Below are 27,634 nucleotides of genomic sequence, written 5' to 3'. Positions count from 1 at the left end.
GGAGGAGGCGGAGGGGGGCCCGTGCTAATTACATAAGCAAAACGTAAATAATTCGCGGGAAAAAGTGAAAAAGATGGCGCCCCGCCTCACCCGCCTGCAGCGCGGCTAGCCGGGGCGCAGCCGGGGGCGGCCTGGGGGGGACCCCGCGCCCCAGGCACTGAGCCGGCCGCGGGCAGCGCTCTCCGCCCCCCGCCCGGCGCTGAGCCCCGAGGACTTGGCGGAGCGGTAAGGGGGGGGCCCAGGGGGGGGCCCCGGGGCGGGGGGGGGGGGGGGGCCCCGGCGGGGGCTCGGGCAAGGTTTGCAAGGTGATCGGGGGGGGGGGGGCTGCACCGACCTGCCGCTGCCGGCTCGGGGAGGGGGTGTCCGCGCTTGGAGACCCCCCCCCCAAGACTTCTTGTATCTCGTAGGTTTATCTAGGTTTTTTTTGGGGGGGGGCCTTTGGCGGATGCTGACATGCCCCCCTGCCGGGCTTGGCCAGGGGCTGAGCCTGCTTCCTCGGGGGGGGGGGGTTGCATTCATTTACCCCCCCCCAATGGAACAACCCCCCCGTCCCCAGAGCGATTGTTAGTTCGGGCACGTCGGCGGCTGCAGGAAAGTTAGCGAGAGAGGCGAGAGCGGTGCCTTGTTCCACGCGAGTTTGGGCCCCGCGTGTCTGGGACGTTGTGTGCGCCGCGTCCGCCCCCCGGCCCTGTCTGGGGACCCGTTTGCCGCGTGACTCCGGTTGGCCGGGGACCGTGTGTGTCTCACCCCCCCCCCCTCGTCCCCCCCCAAAATGGATTTAATTTTGAATGTTTTTGAATCAGCCAATCACAGCTCTGTGGGCGACCGGCTCCTAGGTAAGTGCACGCAGCAGGGAGATTTGTTGCAGAGTAAGAAGGGGGGGAGGAAGGGACATGGGGAGGGTGTGAGTATAGCTGGGTGCCCCCCCCAATTCACAGAGTATAGCTGGGTGCCCCCCCAATTCACAGCGCTGCCCCCTTCCCTCCCAGCGCTGGGACATGGGGCGCCCACCCCCACCCAAAGCTCTTTTCCACCCATCCAGGGGGGCCGGGGGGGGCAAGACGTGCCCCTGAATGAACCTGCCCTTGCTGAAGCCAGGGGAGGCTGGGGAGCCGGCGATCTGCCAGCTGCACTTCCCAAAGCACCGCAGAGCCGCGAGGACCTGGCTCGTGTCACTGCCCGGGCTGCCCCCTCGCCTGGGCTTTGGGCACAGACCCGTCGTGTGCACGTCTGAGTCCCATCTGAGCGCTGGCAGAGGCTGCCCTTTGGAGGGCTGAGTAATTAGCGTAGGAAGCTTTTCCTTGGAGAGGCCACAGGGTCCTTCCCGAAAAGGGGATTAATGTCTCTGGAATGTAGGAGAGTCTCTGACGTTCCTCGGGCTGGCAGCGATTTTTCATCTTCGGATATTCGCTTCCTGGCGCGAGCGGCAGAGGCATTGCTTTTATTTCTGCTGGGAATGGGGGCCCAACTACAAACCCTCCTTTTTAACTTCAGTGAAAGGAGAGACCGAGCCTTCCTGGGCCGGCTGCTCTTCCTGTCTTAGCTATATTCTCTGTGAGATGCAAAGAAAAGGAATATGATTCCAGCCATTATTCTGGAAAACAAGGGAGGTATTTTCAGTTTGGGACTGACTGCCTTGGACTTGCCTGGAAAGGCGCCCTGCTCTCTAGCAAATATTTAACAAGCTGGGAATGTGTCATTTCCCAGGAGTAGCCCAGCTTTGCTTGAATAGGGCCAAATCCAGGGGGGGAATCTAAACTGGTGTTTGTCGATTCCTCTTCTAGCCCACTTGGTGTGCAAGTTATACCTATTTAGACTCACCTGTGAATCCTCAGGAAAGATTTGCATTGCTTGGGCGTATCAGGCAATGCCAGGGGCCTGTGTGAGAAAAGATCATCCTGATGATTACACTGAATTAGGGGTTCCAGTCCCCATTCTGGCAAAATTCCCATTGATGTCAAAGGGATCCTCTCCTGAGTGAAGGCTGCCTTTGATTCTTAGCTGGTAATAATAGCTAAAGGCTGGATTCTCATACTCTCCCTGTTGGGTAGCATCTTACTTCACAAATGGTCCTGTGTGGAGGGCCCAGTGAGACTAGAGCTGGGAGAACCGGTACGGATACATGACTTGAATCTTTGCCCTGAAACTAGACGTTTATGCGTGAGGGATGGGGAAAGGAGATTTTTTTTTCTTTCCATTCAAATGTTATTTTTTGCATGCTTTCTGCACTTCCGGGTTCTGTCCCAGAGCACAGACACCAAGAGCGAGTGAGGCTGCTCTCTAGGAATTTCCGGGCTAGTTCTGTGGATTCAAGAGGTTAAGATAGTTGGGAAGAGAAACCTTCAAAATGAAGTTTGCCCACTACTCGTGGATGGGAGTTTCAAAAGCCCTGACCTCCCTTGCTTTAGCCTTTCTGTCTCTGTAACTCTGGTACCTGCTGTCTGTCTCAGAATAATAACCTTACTAAACTGAAGGCCAAACCAAATTCCCACTGAAGTCAGTGGGTGTCTCCCATTGACTTAAGGGGAAACTGAAACATAGTCTGGTTTAATATGAAAACAGATCAGAGGGTGACTTGCATTTTTCAGTGGCATGTAGCAGCTCGCTGATGTGATTGCCCAGAGATCATGCTCTATTGCGGGGTTTGCTTTGTTTGGCTACATTTGGACAGACTTGCCTGAACTTTAGTTGAGAGACTCGCTAACCACTAAAATTTGTCTCATCGAAGCTGTAAATCTTATTGGTAGTTTGCAGGGTGTATTCATGTTTGCGTGCAAAGTCCCCAGGGTAAAACACATTGAGTTGTTTATATTTTAAATCAATTCCAGGGCATAAACTAAGGCAGGAGTGCGTTTTGCAATTAAAGGGACAGTATCAAGATAAAAATCGTATATCACTCAATGATGTTGTCTCATCTGTGTTTACTAATGATATCGATGATTATTAAAACTGAAAGTATTTTAAAAATCAAATTTACTTGATGCTATTTGTTTACTTTTTGCTCTTCACTTCTTTAGGGGAGTGAAACTCGGCTGGTCAGTATCACTTTCTGTTTAAAGTCAGTTTAATTTTCATGCTGGTGCCTTGGTCAGGTGCTGCTGGATTTGGGGTTTATTAAAAAGTGCAGAGAAATGTTTGAATTAAAATTCACAGAAATAAAAAGTAAATTCTGTCAACCCTTCAAACGCATGCCTTTTGGCCAAAGTATTTCAGACCTGACGGAGCCCTCTGAAATGAGTGGTGCCAGAGGAACTCTTCTCTTTGTTCATTATGATCTTAGCTGTATCCCCTTTCCCTTGGGTTTGTTAACTAAAGGCTAATATAACTTGTTTTCTCAACTATAGACTGAGACCTCTGGTTCTAAAAGCATACGCCTCTACAGCTGGAGCTAAAAGAGTGGCTATTAGCCAAGGCTGACGCAGGTTCATCAACCTCTGTTTGTGGCCCTGACACTACTATAGGGGAACAGAATGCCACACTGAGTGGGTTACACTAGCAATAATCCTGTGATATGCATAAGATCTGCAACATTATAGAGACAAAACTCCCAATAAAGTGGGTGAGAGCTTTGCCTGATTAAGGATGGTGAGACTGGTGCCAACGGCTCCCAGGACTGGAGAGTTTGCATCATCAGAACTAGCTTTTCCCTACGTTGTGATGGAAAAGTCACTGAGTGTGTATTTTATTGGCAGTGTCTGCTGAGGCTCATGGAGAACGGCACACACAACCCAATCATCCGAGATGTCTATGCAGCTGCCAGCCACCTGCAACAAGCAGCGGTCAACTCTTCTGCGAATGGGAGTGGCTGCAAAGATCTGATGGTCAAACTGACGGAGGGGCAGTATGTGCTCTGCAGGTGGACTGATGGACTCTATTACATTGGAAAGATCAAGAGGGTAAAGTAGGCGTTCAAAGCTCTATGCAATCTAACACGGTTCTCTATTACTTACTTATATACCAGAGATGTGCTTGAATCAGAACCTAGATCGAAATGCTCCAAGTCTTACTGGGGGGCTGGACTCTGAACCTGGATCCTAATCTGAACTTCCCAGCAGATCCTAATCCCAATATCTCAATAATGGGAGTGACCCAAATCCTGCCTTCAAGTACCCTCAAACTTTGGGTGTTTTGAAATCTGGATTCAGGTCCCAGTTTGGGCGAATGCATCCGTCTCTTTTTAAAGAGCTAAACAGAAGCCCCTTTTCTCTGCTAACACTAGACCTGTACAAACCTTCCTGGGCTCATTTCCTAAGGGCTTCCCAGGCTAAGCCTTGCAGTTTGCTTCACAGGGGACTGACCCCTGTAAATCTGTTTGGAGGTTTGTCAGACTCCAAGAGCAACTCCTCCTCCACGTGCGCAAGTCCCCAGTCCTATCTCCTTCTCTCCAGGCCCCCGAGAACAGCTGCTTTCACATACGTTGGCATGGGCGGCGGGTATAATAGGCATGGGGAGGTATTGCCTCCCCTAGCACAGCCGTCCCTGCCGCCCGACACCTGGGCCCTGGTGCCGCCCCCCCCCCCCCCCCTTCCCCTCCCTGCCCGCCCCTCCCCCGCGGCCCCCCCCCTTGCGGCTGCGGCGGCCGGGGGGGGGGGGGGGGGGGAGTGAGGAGGTGAGCGAAGGGGATCCCTGAGTAACTTTACACAGTGAAGTATCAGAGGGGTAGCCGTGTTAGTCTGTATCCACAAAAAAACAACGAGGAGTCCGGTGGCACCTTAAAGACTAACAGATTTATTTGGGCATAAGCTTTCGTGGGTAAAACACCCACTTCTTCAGGTGCATGGAGTGAAAATTACAGATGCAGGCATTATTCTATTGACAGTATAATGCCTGCATCTGTAATTTTTCACTCCATGCATCTGTATATTTTTGTTGGAAGTTGGCATTTTATCAAATTACCTGAAACAAAAAAGCCCAGCAACATATTTCATGTGCAATTTTATGGCAACATTTGTACTTTTTATTTCCCACAAGTTCTAGTCTTGACTCTGCCACCAACTTCCTGTGTAATGTTGGAAGATACATAACCTCTCTGTGCCTCAGTTGACTTACCTGTAAAATGGGGGGAAACCTTAACACATGCCCAACTGTTGTAAAGTAATTTGAGAGCCTTCCGTGGAAGATGCTGGCTAAGTGTTAACAGGAAGAATAGGCTTGTGAAAGCTGTCCAGGGTCAGTGGGACACAACCAGTGATTGTGCTGAGATGCTAAACAGCCCGACTACTGGGGTTAAGACCAATTCTGCAGGTGGGTGGCTTGGCAGGTTTGGGGACTCATTCTTAGGCTGCTGGTTTCCATCCAGCCCATGTCAGTGGTGACCAGAAATCATTTCATTTGATGGCTGTTTGGTGAGATGAGCTGCACTTCAGTCCAGTTTCTAGAGGGTAAGCAGGTCGTCACATTAGTGGGCTCCTCAGCAGAGATGCCAAGGGCTGGATGAGTGTGGGAACAAATACTCTCTCATCTCTCGATGGTATTCCACAGCAGGGCTGGGCACTGGTGCTGCCCATGCGTCTGATAGGTGGCAACACAGCCAGCTTTGGTTTTCAGGGCTGTTAGTCTGGCATCCCTCACCAAAGCAAAATGCAACTGGATGTTCCTTTAAAATTCACATGCTGCAGCGAGTTCCTGCAGCAAAGCTGTCAGAATGTTGTGAGTTTAAAAAAATGCTTAAAATGAAGGGGATAAAATTGCACCTGACGTCTCTCTTGTTTGCACAGGTAAGTGGCTCCAAACAGAGCTGTCTTGTGACCTTTGAAGATAACTCCAAGTACTGGGTCCTTTGGAAGGATATTCAGCATGGTGAGTGACACTTTGGTCTCTTCTCCTGCCCTGGGTTTTTTTTAAACAGGCAGGGACCAATCCCAACAGGGGCTCATCAGCTTCTGCTCCTAAGGATGGACCTGAAGGCCCCCCAAACTCCCCATTTTCTCTTGTCTTGCTGGAGTGGCTTTAGCTGCATGAGACCTGGACGCTGTTTATTCAAAGGTAGCTCTGGGACGACATCTTCCATGGCTCTCAGCTGACTCCTTTGCTGCCCTACACTGGCTCTTCATTTGGCAGGAGTGCTGGGATCTTTACCCTGTGGGTCACCGAGCATGGGTGCCAAGTTAGATGGTAGGTTTTGGTATAACATACGTGCGATGCAGCATGACTCCGCCTCCCCCGCCCAGACTCATCTAATGAATGCCCCATGGAAACCTACTGCCTAGGCACCGGTCCCCTTCTTGCAGTACCCCCATTCCCTGTGCGTAGGATTTCTGCCCCACTCTGCGCTGCATGCAGACGGGGTCAATGCAAATGCCACTAAAGTCATTCTGTTCACGCGCTGATATTTCTGATGTGCCAGGTCTGGATAAAGGCTCCAAATGTACCTTGCTGGGATCTGTGGGATGTATTTGCATCACTGCATGTAAAAAAAAAAAAACCCCAAACAAACCCAAAAATGGCATTTTAACCCTTTCAGTGCTGCCCAGAGCAGCAGGTCTGTCCAGAAAATGAGCTGTTTGTCTGAGTGGACATTCCTTTAACCCCGTGGGGCCGTTTGTTTGACTGGCGATCTGGAAAATGTTAGGCGGAACAAGAACTGTTTGGATGTTCTGGCTAGACTAATGGTGGTTCGCTGGGCTGTGTTTGTCTCTGGCTGGTGCCTGCGTCATGCCCAGTGGCAGGACTCTTATCTCTGGCTTATGTCCTGCCTGTGTGATCATTTGTTTGGAGCTGTGAATTTTGCCGATGTGCCTGGGTTTTTCCAAAGGGGGATACTCCTCGTCCTAATGGTCGAGGGAGGCCGGGTCAGGAGTCCCAACAGAGGCCACGACACGTCTTCCCGAGGGCTGGGTGTGCTCTTTAGTGAGGCACGTCTCCTGCTGCTCTCGGGGGGGTTGTGTGTCTGGTACCCGCAGAACCCTTAGCCACTGGTGGCCCAAGGAATGAGAGACTGGAACTAGGAAACAAGCCTGGGTCTCGTGTGTGGCAAAGCAATGCTCAGCAGCTAGCAACGCTCCCAATCCCATCAGACTGGCCTCCGACGCTGCTGTGTCACCTGGATGATCAAGCTGAATAGTTCTAGTCTAGAAAAAGCAGATGCCTCAGCTGGTGCCTTTGTCCGCCTAGGGCGACATTCCCCCCTGCCCTGTGCAGAAGACCAACGCTTTCGTAGCAGCTCTGTTTACCCTCTTCAGTAGAAATGCTGAAAAGGATCCAGTTTTTAGCGTTTGGGGAGGGTTAAATAATAGGATAATTATTCTGGGATAGGTTTCAGAGTAGCAGCCGTGTTAGTCTGTATCCGCAAAAAGAACAGGAGTACTTGTGGCACCTTAGAGACTAACAAATTTATTAGAGCATAAGCTTTCGTGGGCTACAACCCACTCTTTATTCTGGGATAATAAGTGGCATTTATAAAGCACTGCTCATCCCATAGAATGCCATTTACATTTTTCTTTTTAAACAAATGTGCAGGAATAGCTTCATCTTCACTGAACCGGGGGTGGAGCAGGTGTTTGATGTGCCTCTGGCAAGCCTTACACCTCAGTTTTAGGACAGGGAGTGAAGGAGGATACCGTGCCCTGCAGGGACTATGGTCACATGTCATTTGCTCTGGAGCAGTCCCTCACCTCTGTGTGCAAGGGATGGAATCTGCCCTCAGGTGATTGTGTGCTCATGAGGGGTGGGCTGTGAATGTGCGTAGGAGTAAAGGTTGGGATGAGCTTCCACTGAAATCAAGCCTCTAGTTTGTTTTCACTCAGTAAGGTAAGCAGTTGGCCATCCATTTGGATGAAGGATGCAACAGAGATCCTAGTTCCATGCACCTGTTCATAGCAAGAAGAAACCGAGGAAGAGAAATATGGCCTAGCAGCATTATCTTGAAATAGGATGACTTTGAAACTTCCCTGAGACAAGAGCACGTCTTTAAACCTTTCACTTTATTTCTGATTCAGAGACAAAGGGTGAAATCCTGACTCTATTTTAGTGAATGGGAGTTGCACTCTGAATATATAAATGCTGCTAGAGCCTGCGTCTTTTCTCACACCAGTACAATTCCATTGACCCAATGGATGTACTTTGGATTTGCCCTGGTGCGAGTGAGATGAGAGTCCGGTCCATAGAGCCTATTTATGGGCTGCCTTGGTACAGAAGTCTTGATTTTGCTAAGGCAAAAAAAAGCTATAAATTATCCTGCGCTTGGATGTATCTTCACAAGCGCATGTCAGGGGAATGATGTATTTTTTTCACCCCAGTTTTCTGGCTCAGCTGTATGCGCACTTCAGTGTTTTGCCAAGTCTGCGGGTGTAGGGGCCAAGACAAAATCTGCTGGTTCTGATCCAACAGGTCAGTTCTTAGCTGGAGTTTCTGCAGATGCCGGCAAGCCTCGCTTTGTCACAGGTGTCCCTCCCAGACAGACCTGGGAACGTATGTTAGTTGAAAAGCAAATATCATCCTTCTTGGGGGGGAAACTATTCTGCTCTATGACCCAAAGTGGTGTCTGAACAGAAGACTGTGCAGGTGTCCAAGGGGATTCTGGGTTGGGTTCCCCATGTAGAATGTTCTGGGTTAGGTTCTAGCCTGCATGTGTGTCTGCACATAGAGGTATAACTGCTGGTGAGCCCGTGGTCGAGCCAGGAAAAGAGCTTAGGAGCTGCCCAGGTTCTTTCCTTTAACCATATAATGTGGAGCGTGTGTATTTGAGGGTAGAAATTGAATTTTGCCAGCAGACCCTCTTCCCCACCCCCTCCCTGGTATTTCCTGCCAGCATATCGGCAGGAATCACGCATCTCTGAACCCACTGCTGTCTTGCTCTTTTTTTTTAGCTGGTGTCCCTGGAGAAGAGCCAAAGTGTAACATCTGCCTGGGAAAGACATCAGGGCCCCTGAACGAAATCCTCATCTGTGGAAAATGTGGTCTAGGTAAGAACGAGTGCTGCTCCAGGTGGAGTGTGATGCCCCCCGGACGGTGGAAACTGCTTCAGATTCCGATGCTCTTCTCAGAGCGGAGAGGGGCCCAGCATGCCTGGTCCCCCTCCTGCAGGCTCTGTGCTGCGAGAGAGCACGGCTGCCTTGCTTTGACATTTCTGGCTGACCCTCTTTCATTTTTGTGTTTTCTGGCCCTGAAGGGCCACAATGTCATTGCTCAGGGAGGGAAGGAGAAAATGAACTTGGCACACTTGGCAGCCCTTTTCTCACAGAGTAGCAGACCAGGATGGAGGAGCGGGGGGTCCGCTTGTCCCCTTTTACACTAAGCTGATACTTAGAGTTTATTAATAAGGGATACCTGGTGAGCAGAGCTGGCTCTTTCCCCAGTACGGCGCCATGTGTCCCTCTGACATACAGTGAAAACAGGTGGCAGTTGCTGAAAGCCAGGTGCCCAGCGTGGCCACTCTCCGGCGGAATCCCCGTTGGCTTCGGGGTCCCAGCACCACTGCGAGACACGTTAGAACCGCAGAAAGCAGCCGAGGAGTAATGTGACGTTTCGTATGTGGTTGTGAGCTGAGTGCGTGGACGTTTGGGGGAATGATCAGGGGGTGGGCTGCATGGGGCTGCGTGGACGTTTGGGGAGGATGAATGAGAGTGTGCATGGGGGGGTAGCGGGCAGGGGTGTTTGCAGGGGATGAATGGAGGGCGTGTGTCGTGTGTGTGTGTATATATTTGGCAGGATGAGTGGGGCTGTGAATGGGTGTCTGTGGGGAGTGTATGTTTACGGGGGATGGGATGCAGCTAATGTTTCCTCTTGGTTCATTGAAACCCCCAGGTTACCCATGGCTCTAATATGCCGGCTGCAGGGGAGCTGTGTCGTTAATGCTGGATGCGTGCTGAGCTCCAGGCTGGCCTTTCTCTAGCAGGGAGAACCTGGCGTTAGCCAGGCGGGGCTACGGGATACCGCTTAATCCTCTTCCACGACCTGTGGCCGATCATTAGTGGCTGCTGTTATTGTGTGTGTTTGCGGCTGTGCTGCACCTGTGCACACACAACCACTGCCTTCTCATTGACCAGCTAGTCTCTGTGCTCCCAGAAGGCTCTTGGCTTGCTGTACACTGATTGTCCCTCCTCCAGGTTATCACCAGCAGTGCCACATCCCGGTGGTGGAGAGCAGCGACGGCCCCGTGCTGACACCCTGGTTTTGTCGGAGATGTATATTTGCCCTGGCTGTACGGGTGAGTGAGTCTCACCCTCCTGCTCGCCAGGTCTCTGGTCCGTTTTGGTTCTGTGGGTGTGGCAGTTTCAAGTTAACTCCTTCCCTTCCAGGGGCTGCCAACCCCAACAAGAACCTGCCCTGCCAGGTGATGTTTGCTGGGCAAACTCTGCAGTGAGTGGCTGCCTGCGCTGGACTTACCCTGGCTCTTGGTGCCGGGGTTAGCTTAGGGGGACTGGGCAGAAGAGCCCTGCATTCCTATGGAGGGATGAAATCCTTTGTAGCTGATGGCAAGGGGACAGGATCCCCCCCTCTGTGCAGGGACAGAAGGGAGCCAGTTTGCATCGCCCCTGCTCGGGGGCTGCTGGTTCAGCACCCGCTGCTGCCTCTGGAAGCCCACCCTAACTTGTGCCCCGTGGCAGGGCACAGAATCATCAGGATTCACCTTGGCTGTGCTCCCCACGTGGGGGCAGGAAGAGCTCCTGCAGCGCTGGCCTAGCTGCCCCTGTGCCTGGTAGGGGGGCCCTGCTGCACGGAGGGAATTTACCGGTGGGGGGCAGGGCAGCCCCTTTGCACTGGCCAAGCTGGCAGAAGGAAGCCGTGCTGCAGCGGGGAAGTCACAGCTCAGTCGAGGTCTCAGCTGAAATAACTGGGGAAAATGCTGGAAAACATTAAAAAGTGACTGTTACTCCTGGGACCTGCCCATTTTAACAGGGGAAAGGGACTTAACCCCATGTTCCCTGCCTCCATGGCGTGCTCCCGTACAACAGCTTTGTTCCCTTTCACTCCAGCCCCCAGCTCCTGCCAGTGGGTGTCAGTGGCCAGAAAGCCCTCCTGAGAGGTCCTCATTGCTACCAGTGCCCATGTCAGGCTTATGGAGCAGAGATGGGCTTAAGCCACAGAGCTCAGCCCTGCACCCTCCGACTTCTGGGGGGAGCACCGCCAGGCCTATATCAGTGTAAAGAGAAATTCAAATCCCAGGCTTTCCCTGGCACTCGCTTCTCTTTGCCCCAGTAGCTGTATTCCATGATGGATTGATTTACACAGTACCTTTCACGGGGATTGAGGTCCTGGACGAGAAGACCTAAATTTTCAAAAGTGACTAGTGATCTGGGGGGCCTGCCCAGCTGCTGCCCTTCAAAGGGGCCTGCTTTTCAGAGAGTGCTGACCCTCTGCCCTGTGCAGATTGGGCCCTTTTAAGGAATCTCTTGCTAGGGAACCCAGACGTGGAGACAGCTGCAGTTGTTGTCACTCTGGTGACCGTCGGCCGACAGGAACCCCAGGCTGATGTAACACTAGGGGATTGCAAATACTGGAAGTAGAGGATTGGGGAATTCAGGAATGCAATAGCAGGGAAAGAGGACATTTTTTCAGCTAAGGCTGAACTGACATTATGGCAGCAGCAGCATGAGTGTCTGGCAGGAGTTGCAGTTGTGCAGCCCAGCACTCCTTCAGCACCTTTGTTAGAAGAGGCTCATTGGGCTTTACCCTGATGGATTTGTTTCCACGCCCCCGCTGGGTATGACACCCATTTTGCAGGTGGGAAAACTGAGGCACAGAGAGGGGAAGTAACTGCTGGGCAGCCTTGGGCTAGTCCAGTGCCAGAGCACCCTGACTCTCGGCCCCCTGCTCTGACTATGAGCTCCTTTCATGCTGCTGCCAAACCTGGGACCTGAGCCTGCGTCCTCGCGGCTGATGGCAAAATGCCCATTGCTTTCAATGGGCCAGGCTCACGCCCCTAGTGACAAGCTTCCTCGTGCATGGCTGTGCTGACCCTGTGTTCTGGTTGGTCCTGCAGAAAGGGGGCGCCCTGAAGAAGGGAGCCATCGCCAAGACGCTGCAAGCTGTCAAGATGGTGCTGTCCTACAACCCGGAGCAGCTGGAATGGGATTCTCTGCACAGGACCAATCCGCAGCAGTGTTACTGTTACTGCGGGGGCCCTGGAGAGTAAGGTCCCAAACTTATTACACTGCACTTGTGGCTATCGAAGATCAGACTTTTAATGGTGTGACGTGCCCCCTCCTCCGGTATACCCGAGACAGCCGTGTCCCTGTGGGCTCAGCTGGGCCTGCACAGCGGCAGGGATCTATGCGAGTGGCTCCGATGGCAGCATCCGGGCCTTACTTACCAACTCTGTGGCTGATGCATGAGCCAGACTAGAACCCAGCTCCCTCTCCCATAACCATTTGCTGAGCAGGGCCAGGGAGAGCGAGACAGAGTCGGAGGGGGACAGAATACTCCAAGGAAGCAAACCAGGTCCGCTTTGATTTCAATCACTGTTCAGACTCAAGCTGCACTTTAGTCCACACGAGCCGGGCTGTTCAGTGTTACTCTAACACCACCTCGGCTCGGTGAGGGAGAGAAACGGAGCTAGCTGGCACAGACTGACTCCCTGGGCTGCTTTTGATCTTTGTATCATGGCAGCAGCTGAGATCAGGGCCCTGTTGTGCCAGGCATGATACAAAACCAGAGGGAGAGACAGAGCCTGGCACACTGAAACTTCCAATCTAAATAGACAAGACGGGCAAAGGACGTGTCATTATCCCCGCCGTATAGATGGGGCACTAGGGCACAGAGCTGAGGGCTTGCCCACGGACGCTGGAAGACTGTTACAAAGCCTGGGACTGGTGTCCCTTAACCACCAGGCCATCCTTCCTCCCTAGGGCAAGTGTGAGATAGGTCAGTTCCCGGGGAAGGCTTTTTTGAGGGTGCAGTTCTCGCCCAATAAGCATGTGTCAGGTTCTGATTTGGCAGTGTTTCCTATTTCCCCCTGAATGTGTCTGCTGAGCAGGGTGCCCTGTCCCCGGGAGGAAGGCGATGGGTTGCAGAGCTGCTTTCCCTCGCTGTAATAACAAGCTGCAGGTGGGAATCCCCCATCCGAAAATAACCCAGTTGGGGAAAGTCACGGACAACCAAAATAACCATCTAGAGAGCTGCTGCGCGGTGCATTTGCAGTGAGGCTTCCTGTGTGCTTAACAGGGAGAGGCTGCTAAGAAAGCCAGCCGCTGAGGTGTGAGGTTATCCGTGTGATCAACATACCATAGCGTGAAAGGCTGTGACCAAGTAGCTTTAGTTACTCAACTTACATTTGATAAAAAATATTGTTGGGAAATCCAGGTCTGGGTAGAATCTGGGATCTTCCAAGGAGCCCCTGGTTAAGTGCCCAGCTCCCATGGCAGTTCAGTGGGGCTGGCTGACTTCTTTGCCTCCTTCAAAAACTCCATCTGGACCCCCTGCTCCCCCTTTTTAATGTAAATGTCAGTGGCGGGCTTTTTTTCAAATACAGCCCTTCCCCTGCAACATTACAAACCCCGACCCAGGAGGCCTGATTCTCCACTGTCCTGCGCCTCGCGCCTTCATTTCCACCAGTGTGGAGGGGGTATGAAATTCTGCCATTCCCGTTTGGGGAGCGTTGCACACCCATTTTGCACACTTACTTTGCCCCGGTGTCAACGCCTGCGCCATCGAGAATTTTCTCCATTCACCTGTAGGGCACCATGTATAGCAAAGGGGATCTGGTCCTAATGCACCTCGTGCCACCTCCGAGAGTGTTGAACTCTGGTCTCTCTTCCCAGATGGTACCTGAAGATGCTGCAGTGTTACAGTTGCAGGCAGTGGTTCCACGAGGCCTGCACGCAGTGCCTTAGCGACCCCATGATGTTTGGAGACCGGTACGTCCTTCTCCAGCTCGCCCTGGTTTGTTCCGTGCATCCCTGAGGGTCGAGCCAGAGTTGTGAATTGGTCAGTCTGTATGTCCTCCCCCAGCTGACTGTTAACACGCTCACAGCTGCGTTGGGAGCAGCTGGAATCAGTGGGGTTGGGTCTCTTCATCCCAGGTGATCGGCTTCCTTCAGGTGTCCTGGGAATTGCTGCTCAGCTGAAATCCTGCCTGGTCGCTTGGCCGAGAGCTGCTGGATTCCAGCAAGTGGTGGTCCGGAGAGAGCTGCCGGTCTGAGTTCACTGACTGAGCGAGTCTCTCCCTCCATCTTGTCTACATGGACACCAGAGCATGGCAAGCCGGGGTGCAAGTCTGCCCTGCTCCAGCCTGCCGGGCACGGGGACCCTGCTGCTGCGCACTAGCAGTTCCCGAGTGGGATATGGAAGCACCCTGGGGAACTGTGTGCAGCAGCGGGGCCTGCATGGACACATGGCCGGCTAATGCGCAGCAGATCTGCACCCCACTTGCTGCACACTAACTGTGTGTGTGTGTGTGTGTGTGTGTGTGTGTGTGTGTGTGTGTGTGTGGACAAGCCCCAGGTGGTGCATTCTCTGGCTGTGTGGGGGAGGGGAGTCCTTGCCCCTTTGTGTGCGGTGCGGGGTCCGTAGCTGGGAGATCGCACCTCACTCATTTCTAACCACCCAACCCGGCGCAGTCAGGGAGCGTTCTGGCCGGCAGCCTGCCAGCCAGGAGACTCTGCCAGGCACAGCAGAGAGAATGGCTTTGCTCCGCTGATCTGAAGCAACTGGCATGGGCCACGCCACACCAGTGCAGAGGCAGGCAGACGAGCCCGTCGTCCCCTCCCCGGGCACTGGTGGCACATCTCACAGCCATGTGTGGTAGGCAGAGGAGAGTGCCACACTGGGGTTGGATTCTGCCTACCCAGCCCAGCAGGCAGAGGGGTGCTTCGGTTCCTCTCTAGCAACCCCCTCTGGCTGACCCAAAGGGCTGAATTTCTGGGCTCTGCAGGTACCTTCTTTGCAGCTGAGGAAGGGAGCGGGGCAGGGGCAGGACTCCAAAAGGGGCTAGAGGAGGGAGTGAAGCCTGCAAGCGTTGCCCGGGGGAGCGGAGTGACTTTGGCCCCAGTCCAGGCCAGAGGAGAACACAGCCTGGCACGTGCAGGGGGATGGATTCTACCGCAGTGATTGCCCCACATGAGCACAGAGGATCCTGCTGCAATGCTGAGACCCGCTGCCCTTTGGGGAGGATGGGCTGGTGGCTGCCACTCCACAAGCCAGAGCCTCAGGCTGTCCTGTTGGAGAGATGAGCCCAAATCCATCCCCCTTCTGAGCTGCCCCCTACCTTACCATGTGTTTCTCTCTCTCTTTTTCAGGTTTTATGTTTTTTTCTGTGCGGTGTGTAACCAGGGGCCAGAATACATCAAGCGCCTGCCCTTGAGATGGTAAGAGTTGGCGAGTAGTCACTTTGGGATCAAGAGATCAGGGCTGGAAGCTGGGGCTCCCAACTGGCGGGGCGAAGCCCTGACTCCTGGGCTGCCAGCCTCCACTTGAGTTTCTCTCTCGCTCGGTCAGGGACTTTCAGAGTTGTCCCTGGAACTGCAGGGTCTACGAAGCGCCTCCATGTGGCCCAGGGTTGTAACTGTCCCTTGGAAGAGCCGTAGCCAAGCAGATGCACATGACGCAGCAGAGCGAGGTCATTGCCTTGATATTGTCTCCTATACCGGAGCGCTATTTACGGCTGCTGCAGGAAGGGTGGGATCAGCAGGGAGAGGGACAGGGGGCCAGAGGATCTTTACTTTATGGAGTATAATACACAGTAGAAGCCGGTGTCTAATGGCTTCCTTTCCCCTTGGTGCCCCTTCGAGTGCAGAGTGAAGTGTCTTCAGCTGTCTCTTTCCTTTGGGAACTTTCTGTGCAGTTCGGGGGTGGGAACAGAACCCCGCTCAGCCCACCTGGCTCCCTGACCAGCAGTTTGATAATCAGGCACCATTTATCCTTCCTGGGCCTTGTGGCTTTCCCCCTTCTGTCCTGCATGCAGCAGGGCCTGGGCTTATGCTGGAGGAGGAGGAGTGCTGAATGTGGCAGTCCCCAGGGTTCCCCTGTTAATGGCATCCCCAGGCCCGCCTAAGCCGCGCGTTGAACTGAAGCTGCATCTTCATGCAGTTACTTGGCCCAGCAGCCTGATCTCACACGCGTTTTTAAAAATCAACGGGCCTGGCTCTTAAAGTTACTGAGCAGCCGCAATCCCAGCCCGTGTGAGCCGATGCAGCCCCGCCGAATGTCCTGAGCTCCAGTCTCGTGAGCATCCCCGGGCGAGGGCCCCTTTCCCCCCAAGCTTTGGGGATCTGTGTGGAGGGGCCATTTGCATTTATTGGTGTGCCCATGATTTATTTTATAGTTTAAGGGTGCGTGAAAATGTTTCTGCCCCTTGTGTCCTGACCTGCTCTTCCAGCCCAGGGCTCCGCACACAGCTTTGCTGATGCCCCTAAATCCCAACCTGCAGAACTGCTACCCATGTTGTTCCAATCCTAGGCCCCTCACTTGTAATTCTGCCGATGCAGTTCACTCTGACCTCCAGCACCCCTTATTTCCCTGGCTAGCTCAAGCTAATCTGGGATTCAATGTGTGATCTTCAGTGCCAGGCAAGCTGGAGGGTGGTTCCGTCCCCTAGGGGAATAGGCCTTGCACCTAAAACTGGTGCACGTGTTTGTGGAGTCAGTTAGGGACTAGTGGATGGAAGTTTCCTGATAAGCAGAAAGAGGGTGATTTGTTTTGTGCCCTAAATGGGGAGGCTCCTGACCTTCCTTTGTGCTCCACAACCGTGGAGCTCCTGGTCAAAGGGAATCAGCTTGTCTATCATCCTGCCTAGTACAGGAGCCTCACACTGGCATTTCACCCTCTCCCTGGTGCAGGGAGGTTGCCAGGATCTTTGCAGCTTTGGAGGCATCATCTGAACAGGCCCTGGCTAGTTCTGTTCTGAGCCTCTTTTCTGACCTGCAAGCCAGCCCGGGGCTTCTCCTGAGCACACCTTGCTCCGGGAGTCAAGCTGTGCGGCACTGATTTCTAAGGTGGCTGGATCTATGCTGCATGCTTGCCCTATTGTATGTGAGCCAAAGTACATATTTGCCAGCAGATAAGTCACCCAGGTGATCTGGCCACATGTCTCTCTCTTTAGTTAAGGGATTAAGTGCAAGTTTATATAGCAGAGACATTATAGGTCAGAGGATAAATAACACTTTCCCCTTCTCTAGGGCTTCTTATCTGAGGATCTCAAAAAGCTTTACATGTTTATATTAATGAATTCCGACAATCCCCCGCGGTGAAGTATGTCAAGGATATACAGACCTTGTTTAACCAGCCACTGAAATGCAGCCACCTCTGGGGTGAAGTACAGTAGCTGGTGAACGGGGTATGCCCATGCTGTGCAGCTGGTTTAGAACAGGGATAGAGGGATACCGTATATAACGGGGGATATGTTTCCAGGGAGGCAGGATGTAAATGCAGCCAGGACCTATTTTGATGTGACTAGGAGCCTCTGTGGCCAGCCGCCAGCCTCCCGCACTTTTGTTTTTCAGCTAATATTAGATCAGCCAGGAATCCCCCTCCCCTCTACTTTCACTGTAGCACTGAGCATGTGGCTGAAACTGACAGAAAGCCAGGAAATTAGGACTGAATCCTGGCACTCCGCAGGTTCGCCAGCCCGGTGGGGCTCAGGTATTTCAGCACGTGGCAAAGCTCCCCGCATGCAGAGCCCTTTGCAGGATTTTGCCAAACAGGTCAACCTAACAGCCATTTAATCCTCCTTTTCCTGGCTCCCCTTTGACAGATTTAAACCAGCCTTTGAGTTATTCCTCTAATCCACTGTTGTGCATGTGCAAATACAATGGAACCTGCCACGACTCTCCAGACCTGCACAGCAGCTACCATGGGGCGCTCTGTCCACGTCCTAGCCAGCATCCCATGCTGCGGATTAACGCGATCTGGTCTCAAGCCTTCTCCATAGTGCAGGATGCACCACTGGGTTTCCATTCATGTCTATCGCACAGATCATTGAGAGGACACGTCTGCTGCTGCCTGCAGAATGGCAGCTCCGGGGAAGGGACAGGCGACTTTCTCCCCCTGCTCTGCTATCAGCCATGTAGAATCCATCCATCAGACCCCCTGAGCATCCAAGGGGTTACTTGGAGTAGGATCAGAGGAGAATGGCAGGAGTGGGGAGAAGGCAGCTGCCATGGGGATGGCAAAGCCAGAGCAGGAAGCTCAGGGTTGCAAACCTGAAGTAAATGCAAGTGCATCTGAAAGAGGCTCCTGACCTAAGTGGGGCCTGCAGAGTCTCAGCTGCTCTTGCTCCTTTGCTCCCGCAGGGTTGACGTTGTCCACCTGGCCCTCTATAACCTGGGCGTCCAGAGCAAAAAGAAGTACTTCGACTTTGAGGAAATCCTAGCCTTTGTGAACCACCACTGGGATCCTTTACAGCTCGGAAAGGTACACACATGGGGCCTGGGATGGGATGGGGGAAGGCAGCTCGGAGGGAATGATAGGCGGCTGCAGGGGAAGTGACGCATGGACCATCCACCCCTTAAAGCCAGGAATGAGGCCAGGCTGACTCCAAAGAAAATAAATCCAGGGTTTCTTTGGGAGCCTCTGTTCCTGTCTGCTCAGGCAGCAAAACGGGAAGCTCCCGAGTGTCACTCAGAGAGAGAGGTGAATTCAGGTGTGTTTAATAGTGAAATCCCGTGGTGAGAAGCTGTGTCTCTTTGCACTCTGGGTGTCTCTATTAGTGGGAAGGACCCATAAACGGCAAGATGCATTTTAATGGCACTCGTTTGCAAAGGATTGGAGCAGGGAGGCTGGGACAGTCGCCTTTCTGTGTGCTTCCTCGAGGGGCACAGGGTAGGAGGTATAAAACCGCCTTTGCCTGACTCTTCCTTGGGAGTCCAGGGGGGTTTGCCACAGTGGGGTGGATCTTGTGACTCTGGATGGACTTGGTTTGTGGCCAGCTTAGAAGCAAATCATTAGCAGGTGTTTGTACAAGGTGCCCAGGCACTGCGGGGTTTGTGGTAATCGTTTAGTCAATGACCGTGTGCAGGGCAATTGGGGAGACAGAGGGCATTACCAGAGCTTGCAAGATTGACTCTCATTCTGCCTGCCCACGGAGCACTCACTTGTAACCCCCCTGGCATGGATTCCATCCGGCAGGTCCCCGGCTGGCAGAGGAGCTGGGTTTTATGGGTGGATGGTGTTGACTGTAGACCTGCTGTAGTCCCCAAGGCAGCTGATTCGTCGGGCAGGGCTGCTGGTAGCTTTCCAAAGAGCCTGGAGAAGGGCTGCTTAACCATTGCAACGCTGAAGTCTGGGGCCCTGAGCAACTTAGCTTCACTGTGGCATGAGGCCCTGGGCAATTGCCCTGCTTGCTACCCCTTAACGCCGGCCCTGGCTTTTATATGCAGAAAACCAGATGTTGTGGCACAGGTGGGCCACGGAGTTTTTATAGCATGTTTGGGGGGCCTGAAAAAGAAAAAGGTTGAGAACCCCGGTCCTAACCTACCCGTGTCAGCCTTGTGGCGGTGTGTGAGAACCAGAGGAAATGGACAAGGCTAGTTTTGCTGTCCAGGCCCAGTGACGTGCAGGAAGTAATTGCAACCGTCATTCGTTTAAAAAAATAGAGCAAAGCAAGAGGAGGGATTTTAACTGTCTTAGGAACCCAGCGCGCTGATGTCCAAACAATAAACACGGCCTGAGCGTTTGCATCCTGGAGGTCTGGGGGGTTTTGTTGGCTGTGCGTTTCTGAGCTTTATGATCAAACCTGCTTAGACCATAGCAGAAAACTGTAGCATGGGCTCCCCCATTTGTTTAAGTTCAGAATAACCATGGTGACTCTAACGAGCTCTCTAGCCCGCGTGTGCTCTGTGCTTTGCTGATCATCTGTTCAAGTTACTGAAATGACCTTTTGGCCAATGCTTTATCCCAGCTGACCAGCACTCCGGCCTCAGAACGTGCTCCACACCTGCTCAATGCACTCAACAGCTACAAAAGCAGGTGAGCCCGGGCGAGGGGACTGTTTGATGCAACGTTTCAGCTTCAGCAGGTGTGGGGAAGCTGGAGGGGCTGAAATGACTGGGTTTGCAGGGTTTAGGTGTTGAGGTAGGATGGATGGTAGAGGGGAAGAGTTGGCCATGAAGACACCCATTCAGAGCTTAAAAATCAATAGATCATGAGGGGATTTGTATCTTCTGCCCTCTAGATTTCTGTGCGGTAAGGAAATCAAGAAGAAGAAATGCATCTTTCGCCTGCGAATTCGTGTCCCGCCAAACCCCCCAAGCAAGCTCCTGCCAGAGAAAGTACCAGGTTTGGGTGAGAATGGAGCTTCTGAGCTGAAGAAGAGAGGAAAAAGCAAATACGCCCATAAAAACGGGTCTGTGTCCACGCTTTCACTTCACACTATCCTCTCCTCCTCCGCATCGGTCCTCTTAAGAAAACTGGCTTCCCCATAAACCCTTTGAGCTTTCCCTCCATAGAATGGCCGCTTCTGTCTTAAACTCTGACACAGAAATGATAAGTCATGGGCTCCCCTGGGTTGTGCAGCATTCTCCAGTTCTTTCCCAGCCACTACAGTAAAGCAGCTTTCCTGGGCTCTCTTGATAATTGTCTCTGTTTCACAGCATACAAACAGAGACATTAGATTAAAAACATAGACACTCTTTCTGAACAGTTGCAGTGTAACATTATTTTATTCCTTAGAATTCAGAACACACAAGAACCCCAAAACAGAGAGAAACAAACCAGGCTGCTCCATAAAACAGAAGCCACAACTCACACCACCTTATTGTAACTGGCTCTTTGCAAACTGACTACTAAGCCCTGGTCTCACACTTCTCTCCAGAGCTCCCTAGGCTGCAAGCAGGACTAGGATTTCAAACGACAGCTCGTAAATTTTACAGTTTTCAAAAGACTACACTCCCCACCCTAGGATTCTCCCTGGCTGCTTGGAACCAAAATAGACATTCTCTATACACCCCCCCCTCAGGCCTGTTACGTGATTTGCAGCCTCCAAGCAAGTCTGACTCTCATTGTTCTTTGTTTGTGTTTGTTCTTTGCTTTCACAGTTTGCTGCCGCATGAATTTCAACAGCAGAAAAGGCGAGTTGCTAGAAGAAAAAGATCAAAATTTTTGTTGGAGGATGCTATTCCCAGTGTTAGTTTCTCGCTACTCTTTCTTTTGTTACTATCCATGATGTTGTTTTTCAGGGGTGAATTATTGAAGTTGTTTGCTTTTTGTTTTTCAAACACGGAACTGGGCAAGATCCCTGTGCTGCTGCTACCAACAGACCATTTAGGAGGCTTGAGTGCTTTCCCCAATTTGCTGTTTTTCCATCCGGCATAGGCTGCGCACTCCCCAGGCAGAGATGACTAATAAAGGCAGGATCAAAGTGCCAATTTGAAAGCTTGCCCTGCTGGCCACAAACCAGCCTTCTGATGCCAGTAACAAGAGGCTCAGAGCAGGGAGTTCCAAATACGTCTCTTTGTTTAAGTGTCTTCTGGTGGCTAGAGCACTGGGATGAAAGTTGGGTGTCTCGGGTTCTGTTACAGGGTTTGCCACTGACTCGGTGTGAGACTTGGTCTCTGCCAGCATGAGGTGTAAAAATTGATTAAACCATTGTAAAAGACTTTGACATCCTCAGCTGCATCCAGTATAATTGTCCCCCCATCCCTCCAAACGCCCTCACAGCTTCTCAGTTACAGACGAGAACCAGGGAAAACGGAACCTCCGCTGGCATGGGACACTTTATTATTTTTAATGAGAAAGGTGCCTTTAAAAAAAGAATGGATGGGATTCCCCACAACCCTCCAACTGCGCCCAGCTCCAAACGGCAGCCTTCTGCATGCCTGCTCTGCAGAGGGGTAAGGGACCGTCCAAAGCACAGGTCATCTCCGAGTGTGCAGGAGGTGGAAGCGGGAGGCCAACCGGGGTAGGAAACGCTGGCTGTGATTGCTCACACCGAGTGATGGCCTGCTGTCAGCTCATGAATATACTCCTTTTTGCAATGCAGAGTGACTTCACCTCGGCTTGGAGCACAAACCACCACCTGGCCAGCATATTTGACTTTACACTGGATGAAATTCAGAGCTTAAAAAGGTAAACGGCATATCTGTCCCAGGGGGCAGTAATGCCTGATGGTAAGAAGAAAGCACGCCGGGTTTCTGTGCATGCGTCTCCACTCTTTGCCATGCCGGGGGTAGCCATCACCGTGATTCGGGGGTTGCCCTCTTCACTCCCTCGCGTGCTGGGGAGAGGAGAGATGCCCAAAGGTGAAAGATGTTTGAGGGGCTTAATCGGACAAATCTCCAGTTCCAGATTTATATGAGGAATCAAGATTTTCAGTGGGCACCAGCTAATCTACTTGTGCCCTGTTGGGAAATGGAAGCAGGGGGGTGGGGAGCCCTTGCTGGCTGCTGGTGAAAGCCCCGTCCTGGCAGCTCTGGAAGTCCTAGGGGTCTGCGCTGGTTACTATGTTCCTGTCTGACTTCTGGGCCTTTAACTAACACAGTGCAGGCCCCGCTGGCTGTCCTGATAGGGACGCACGCTGCTGCTCTCCTGAATGTCCCCAAACAGGCTGCATGTTTTAGCTGGCGTTCTGTTTGGAGCCGGGTCCTGTACGTACGCAGATGGGCATCTGCTACTGACGCAGCCGGAAATGCTGGGCTCGCACAGTGGCTGAGGTCTGGCCAGGGCTGACTTTGGTCTCTTTCCCTTTCAGTGCCAGCTCAGGGCAGACTTTTCTTTCTGACCTGGATTCCACAGATGCTGCCAGCACATCTGGCTCTGCGATAACGAGCCTGTCTTATGAATCGAGGTAAGGGGAGGGGAGGGGAGGGGCTGAGACCAGGTTCTTGCCCTTTGATTTTGCATTGATCTTGACTGCACTTCACTGCTTTCTTTTAATCCCCTTTGTTTTTCCAACCCCTGCCGTGATCCTCATTAACTCTCCATTCACCCTGTCCTTCCAACCTCTGGCTTAGGTAGAGTGATCGGTCATTGGAAGTTATCCTGGACTTCTCTCAGGGCTGGCCATGCTGCCTCCCAACTGCTCTGCACCCAAAGTATTTCCAAGTATTGCTCATCTTTCTCGGTCTCTGCCCTGACCCTAAGCAAACCGGACACTGATTAACTGGAGACCGTCACCAGACGTACATGCCTGGCTGCAGGAAAACCCAGCTTCTATTTTTTAAATCTCTTCACAAGGATACGCTGTGAAGAAGCTGGTCCCAGGTCACCTGGCAATAAGGATTCCTTGACTTGAGGACTCCGCCCACTGTACAGTTGATGTCCACAGCTGGCGGCCAGTTTGTTTGGTGCCTATTTGAGGTCATTAAATAAAACTGCCTATTTTCCTGCCATCTCCTTGGTGGGGTGAGGGAAGCACTGTGGTTAATGCAGAAGGACTGGCCCTGCATTCCTTGGTAAGCAAAACTACCCTTGGCTTACCTGGAGCTGATGGGTGCTTTTACAGTCGTAGGGACAGAAAGACTCGTTATTAATGAACTGGCAGCTTTACTGAACACCTCCACCCTGCCTAGCCATCTCCATGGGATGTCTCCTGCCCTGTAGTCAGTGCTGTACAGAGCCCTGCTGAAGCACTTCACACAAATAAATGGATTAAAGCTCACGAGCCCCTGGGGAACCTGGCATTAGCATCGTTGCTGAAATGGGTCCCTCTAGGCACAGGTGGCCATGTTCAGAGAGGAGGAGTAGGATATGTCTACACAGCAAAGAGACCCGCGGCAGTGAATCTCAGCCTGCGTCAACAGGCTCGCACTACAGGGCTAAAAATAGCGTAGCTGTTCGGACAGGCTCCGAGACCCTCCCCTCTCATTGGATTTCCAGACTCTAGCCAGAGTCTGAGTGCCCATACTGCTGTTTTTAGCCCTGTGAGCCTGAGCCAGTTGACCTGGGCTCTGAGACTTCCTGCTGTGGTGTCTTTTGTGCCATGTAGACATAACCTTAACCGACCCTTGGGAGTCTAAGCCAATGTAACTTCAACCTCCTTCCAGTGCCCGAGTTACAGAAGTTATGAGCCCAATTCAGAGATGAGTCTGATACGATAAACAATCAGTGGCAGAGGCAAGACTAGAACCCAGGAGTCCCAATAACCAGTCCAGGGTCTAACCACTAGACCATGCCTTCCTGTCCTGTAACTCCCCAACAGTTATCCTAGCAAGGGGAGCTGCCTCTCTTCCTACTAATTTGAGCCTCGGATTATTAGCTCCTGGATGGTGGCTAATGGCCCAAAACCTGGCACTTCGCTTCTTGGTGCACGTAAAGTCTCACAGCAGCTGGGACGGGAAACTCACTCGCTTTCATTAGTAAACATCCTCCAGCTCCCTACTTGGCCGGCTCAGTGCAGGGCCCTGTGGGTCAGGAGCCCTTGATATCACCAGGCACATGTCTTGTCTAAGGGCCAGAGCTGCTGCATTGTAGTTTCCTTTTGCCAGCATTTCTCTTATCCCCATCCCCTTCTCTCTCTCTCTCTCCCCTAGCAGAAGGAACGTGGGCAGCCGGAAACGAAAGCTGGCGGCTAAAGCCTACGCCCCAGTGGGGGGGAAGAGAAAAGGCATTGAACAAGGCGGACACCTGAACAGCTGCGCCTCAGAGAGCAGTGAGGCGGCCTGTGCCCCGGAGCGCCAGGATGATGGGATTGACAGCCACACCTTGGAGAGCATCAGTGAGGACGACTCCTCCCTCTCCCACCTCAAGTCCTCCATCACCAACTACTTTGGAGCAGCCGGCAGGCTGGTGTGTGGGGAGAAGTACCAGGTGCTAGCCCGCAGGGTGACTCCGGAGGGGAAAGTCCAATATCTGGTGGAATGGGAAGGCACCACCCCATATTGATCCCTCTGGCTTGGACCAGCCTGGGAAACCTCTCCTAGAATTAAATAGATCTATCAATCAAACAAAACCCATGACCTAAACCAAAGGAGGCAAGGGATGTGGATGAGCAGGGCTCTCGCGCTGGCCGTGCACCGATGCGGGAGAGTTTTGACAGCTCTCCTTACGCTTACAGTGAGTTGTGCAGGCGAGGTTTGAAAGGAACACTTAACGGTCTGGAGCAGGGGATCTCTAGGGAACTGTGAAGGACTTAGGACAGGATATAGCAGAGGCAGTTGGACACAGCGATTACATCCAAACTTACTGTGAGCCGCGGCATCGGGTGGCTAAAACTGATCGAGTTCTTGTTTTTAATGATGGTTATTTTATTGGTCATGTATATACAACTGGCTTCCCCGGGGGACCCTTTGGCTAAGCCAAGGGAGCCATCTTTGTGGAAGTGAGCAATTAGTTCTATGGCTTTTCATTGTGATACTCTGCTGCACCATAGAGGCATGGTAGGCCCATCCGAACCACCCAGCATCTGGCTGATAGTGCACACACGTGTCTGATGGAGCAGCTCTTGTGGTGAGAGGAAAGCAAAGAGGGAAGTTTGAGGGAGTGGAGAAAGGAAAACCAATCTGTATAGAGCTCAAACTATCATCCCCTCTAGTAACAATAAAAATGCTGTTATGCAGAAGAACCACATCTAAGTCCACCAGTGTCTTATGATCACATACAAGCCTTAAATAACAGACCCAACTGGTCTTGTTACTAAAGCAGAAAGCACCTACATAACCGGTTCTATAATGCCTAAGCACCCAAGTATCACATTCTTGTGCTGATAGAAAATGCTGGGCAAGCTGATTCTTGTCAAAACAATTATATAGTATTTACCTCCTCATCATACTCATTCATTAATGGGATACGGATACACACACACACACACACACAGTCACTCACTCACTCACTCACTCTTTTAGGCCATTCACTTCCAGCCACAGGACAGATTTACATTACGGTTGCTATTGTCCCATGACATTAAGATGTAAAATGATGCAGCAGCTCCATTTGCTTATTCTTTTGACAATCACAGTCTTGGAATGAATCCGACAAATGACGTGAGCTTGCCTTAAAACCAAGGAGGGCATTGTTTTGCACTGATGGCATCTTAAGTGAAATGGAGCCATGGGCATTTATTTTTGTAAAGATCATTGTGTTGAATGCTGCCAAATGAGTAGACAAGCCAAAAAAACCAGCCAAACAAAAAGCAAAACAAAGGAAAAGTGACTGTATCTCTGCGAATGAAAGAGAAATGTTTGTGTAGGGGGAGGGAATTTCTGTTGTTGCTGCTTTTGGATACATAACTATACATATTGCTATTTGTATTACCTGACATATACCAGCTGAACCAAATCTTTCTACTTAGCGCTGCATGATCTCTGTCTTTGTTGCTCTTGCATATATAATGGAAGAAGAGGATGTAGCCTTGCAGGGCAAGGAAGGGAGAGGAAATGCAGTAACTTAAGAATCAGAAGAACGAATGTAATAAATTATTGGAAGGCGAGCCATGTTTTCCATTATTGGGATTCAGAAAGTGACTTGCTAAGCTGAATTCTGGGATTCAGTTTGCCTACCTAATAATTGCCACTCTTGTCTAATATAAAGTGATCTTGTCAGGTAGCTTAGACACAATCTAGGTTGTTTTAAAATATATCTATACTTTTACAAGCTCTAATATCAGTAGAAATGTTTACTAGATTTTTCTTTTAAACATTCAGTGAAAAGTTATCCACACTTTCTAGCCTGGTTGTTGAGAACCCAGAGTGAAACTGACAATAAACAAGTGACAAGGTGGGGGAGGTAATATCTTTTTATTGGACCAACTTCTGGTGATGAGAGACAAGCTTTTGAGCTGCATAGAGCTCTTTTTTCAGATGACCTGAAGTTGGTCTGATACATGATACAACTTCACCCCACTTGTCTCTCTAATACCCTGGGACCAACATGGCGACAACAACACTGTGGATAAATAACAGTGAAACTGACAAGTCTCCTTTCATTGTCCAAACTGAGTGAAGTGCAAAAATTTAAACATCTTAAAGGCAAAAAAACCAAACTAGAGTTTGCAAATTCTTTCACCTTTAATAATCCCTAAAGGACATGGTTTTAACAGTGTATATGATTTTATGACCTGGCTGTTGAAAGATGAACTGAAAAGCTCATTTTATTGAAAAAACTTTAAGATCCTGAATCATTCAGTGTGTGATTCTCCCCTAACTGACATGGGTCTAAAGGAAGAGTAAAAACAGTTGAGAGAGGAAGATTAGGCGCCATTTTTAAGCAGAACTCCCATAATAAAAGCAGCACTTCCACCACTGACGTCCAAAGGAATGGCACAACATCGCCTTCACAGCACAGGTTAAAGTTACAAACCAAAGGCCATATTATATGATCCTTAACAAAGTAAAACTCCCATTGACGTCATTCCTCAAATAACATCGTGGATAATCCAAGTTCTGGGGTGGTGGTGGTTGTTTTTAATTTAACCCCCCCCCCCCAATCTGAATTAAGGTCTCCGTATTTCTGTAGCCTGCGTTTGATTATATGTCTGAGACCCAGAATGGTGCATACAGCTCCTTGCTGTCCTTTGAGTGTTAGAGTTTTGGGCCGGATTCTGACTGGATGCACCAGTGTAAATTGGAAGTATTTCCATTGCCTTCAGTGGAGTTTTTCAAGATTATCCCAGAATAACTAGGATCAGAATCTGGCCTGGTATCAGCTGCTGTAGCAGAAGCAGATTAGTCTGAACATCCATCATAGCAGGTTTTCAGGGTGTTTTTTTTTTTTTTTTTTTTTTTTAAAGCCTTTCAATTAATCTGTCAGAAATGATCTAGGAACACCTCGATGGAAAAGCTGCCACCTGTTTGTAAAATGTGGAGTCTGTTGTTGGGACTGGATTTGA

The 27,634-nt window shown here is 51.3% G+C and overlaps 1 protein-coding gene across 2 annotated transcripts; it reads left to right on the top strand.

Moving 5' to 3' along the window:
* Positions 1–66: 66 nt before the first annotated feature.
* Positions 67–27,520, top strand: PHF19 (PHD finger protein 19). Of its 2 annotated transcripts, none has more exons than XM_026657275.2 (15): positions 67–225; positions 3,693–3,896; positions 5,718–5,799; positions 8,808–8,903; positions 10,047–10,147; positions 11,924–12,072; positions 13,701–13,796; positions 15,177–15,245; positions 18,168–18,288; positions 19,775–19,842; positions 20,048–20,218; positions 20,910–20,997; positions 21,854–21,939; positions 22,562–22,657; positions 24,345–27,520. In XM_026657275.2, exons 2-15 carry the CDS (start codon positions 3,708–3,710, stop codon positions 24,691–24,693), a joined length of 1,761 nt encoding a protein of 586 aa, XP_026513060.1. In that variant the 5' UTR covers positions 67–225; positions 3,693–3,707; the 3' UTR covers positions 24,694–27,520. The 2 variants fall into 2 exon arrangements, with proteins under 2 accessions (XP_026513060.1, XP_026513059.1); XM_026657274.2 differs by having other exon boundaries at positions 24,342–27,520.
* Positions 27,521–27,634: the final 114 nt, after the last annotated feature.

This window comes from Terrapene carolina, unplaced genomic scaffold (assembly GCF_002925995.2).
Source record: "Terrapene carolina triunguis isolate 2854851 unplaced genomic scaffold, T_m_triunguis-2.0 Scaffold238, whole genome shotgun sequence".
Lineage (NCBI taxonomy): Eukaryota > Metazoa > Chordata > Testudines > Emydidae > Terrapene > Terrapene triunguis.
Note: the sequence above shows the minus strand (reverse complement) of the source record. Positions and strands in the feature narration are given on the sequence as shown.

What these genes read in the sequence shown, in the direction of transcription:
- PHF19 (XM_026657274.2), top strand. Translation starts at nt 3,708, where the DNA reads ATGGAGAACGGCACACACAACCCAATCATCCGAGATGTCTATGCAGCT. An exon ending in ACATTGGAAAGATCAAGAGG is followed by an intron (nt 3,897 to 5,717) that starts GTAAAGTAGGCG and finishes TTGTTTGCACAG; the next exon opens with GTAAGTGGCTCCAAACAGAG. An exon ending in ATCCTTTACAGCTCGGAAAG is followed by an intron (nt 18,289 to 19,774) that starts GTACACACATGG and finishes GCTTTATCCCAG; the next exon opens with CTGACCAGCACTCCGGCCTC.